The sequence below is a fragment of the Emiliania huxleyi genome, assembly GCF_000372725.1.
Source record: "Emiliania huxleyi CCMP1516 unplaced genomic scaffold EMIHUscaffold_272, whole genome shotgun sequence".
In the NCBI taxonomy this organism is placed as follows: Eukaryota; Haptophyta; order Isochrysidales; family Noelaerhabdaceae; genus Emiliania; species Emiliania huxleyi.
In genome coordinates, this window is record NW_005199989.1 from 89,390 (window position 1) to 90,732 (window position 1,343).

A 1,343-nucleotide genomic window follows, 5' to 3' on the forward strand; every position below is an offset into this window, starting at 1 on the left:
GAGGCACCGACATGTACAAATGGTCAAGCTGTGTGCCACTGTGAAATGGAACTAAACGAAGATTGATCTTTAGCTCCGAGTAGAGGGGGGCAGGGGGCGTCCTGCAGTTAAGGGGAAACCCGGTACGCGGGGCCAACCCTCGGAGACCCGTGTTATGGCCCTGCGAACGCGCACCCCCGGGGCTAGGGCTCTCTAGCCCGTAACCCGACACCGATCATCCGGCTCGCTGGGTGCGCTTCTTAGCTCCCCGGCCCTGGATGTGAGGTTGATAACTGCACTCCAAGTGCTCCAAGATTGAGATTGTGGATTGCAGATCGCTGAGCAGCAACACGGGCCAAAATGTGGGAGATAGGAGATGGAGAATGCAGATTGTAGATCCTAGCGCCCAGCCATCCGCCCCAGAATTGAGATCGAAGATTGAAAATGGAGGTCGTAGATAATTGCTGCCAGCGGCGACAGTGGCCAAGTAGAAGATTGGAGATTGGAGATGAGAGATGGTCAGTGTGAATGAATCCAAGTTGCATCTCCTTGAAGGTTTGAGCCCCCCTCCTCCCCCGGGCCCCACCTCTGTCGAGCCTGAGCTCGGGCAGGGGCTGTAAGGTAGTGAAAGACCTTCCCTGGGTCTGTCTCTCACACCCTCACTGTCGTCGTATGCGGGGTTCTTGTTTTCTTATCACCAAGAGCTGGCTGGGGCTGCAGAAGCAGCGCATCTCAGTCGTTCTTCACACGGCCATCGCAGAGCAGGTCGTGAATGAGCTTGCCTGTGGCGGGGGTGGGCGGGTGCACGGAGCTAAGTGCCTCGCCACCCTCGCAGGAGTCGCTTAGGCGGCTCCCGTGGTGTACCTGTGTTAGTGCCAGTGCGCGCCAGTCCCGTGCCCAGTGTCGTGCGAGGGAGTTTTGTTGTAAAATTCTTATCACCCTATCTGTGAATACTCACTCACTCACCACCACCCCCTCCCACCTCCACCGTCGAGCCGCGATCGCTGCCGCCCGCAACGCCGCCCGCCGCGTCAGATGCCCGCGACGCGCGCGTCGAGTCGAGTCGGAGAGCCGCGCACACATCACCAAGGGTACCCGGCCTTACCCCCCCCCCACCTCCCTGCGCTGCTGGCGACGCCAACAGGAGTACGTGGACACGACCTTGCCACACCCAGAGGTGCGCGATGGCGACGCCAGGGTCCGCCGTGGCAGCCGCGGAGGACAGGAAGCTCGCGCTCGACGCCGACGAGGACGTAGGCGAGGAGGGCGAGGAGGGCGGTGAGGAGGGTGCCGATGGAGCGCCTTCGGCGGCGCGGCTGGCGCGGCTGGCACGCAAGGCGCAGGCGGCCCGTGTCGCGCGGCTG

At 62.2% G+C, this 1,343-nt stretch overlaps 1 protein-coding gene across 1 annotated transcript in view; it reads left to right on the forward strand.

Annotated features, from left to right (window-relative positions):
• Window positions 1-1,163: 1,163 nt before the first annotated feature.
• Window positions 1,164-1,343, forward strand: part of EMIHUDRAFT_238542 (hypothetical protein) — a gene marked incomplete at both ends in the record, with an annotated part of 4,862 nt that continues 4,682 nt past the window's right edge. Inside the window, one exon of the mRNA XM_005776779.1 lies at window positions 1,164-1,329. Coding sequence (XP_005776836.1) covers window positions 1,164-1,329 — 166 coding nt within the window. The remainder of the gene's footprint in view (window positions 1,330-1,343) is intronic.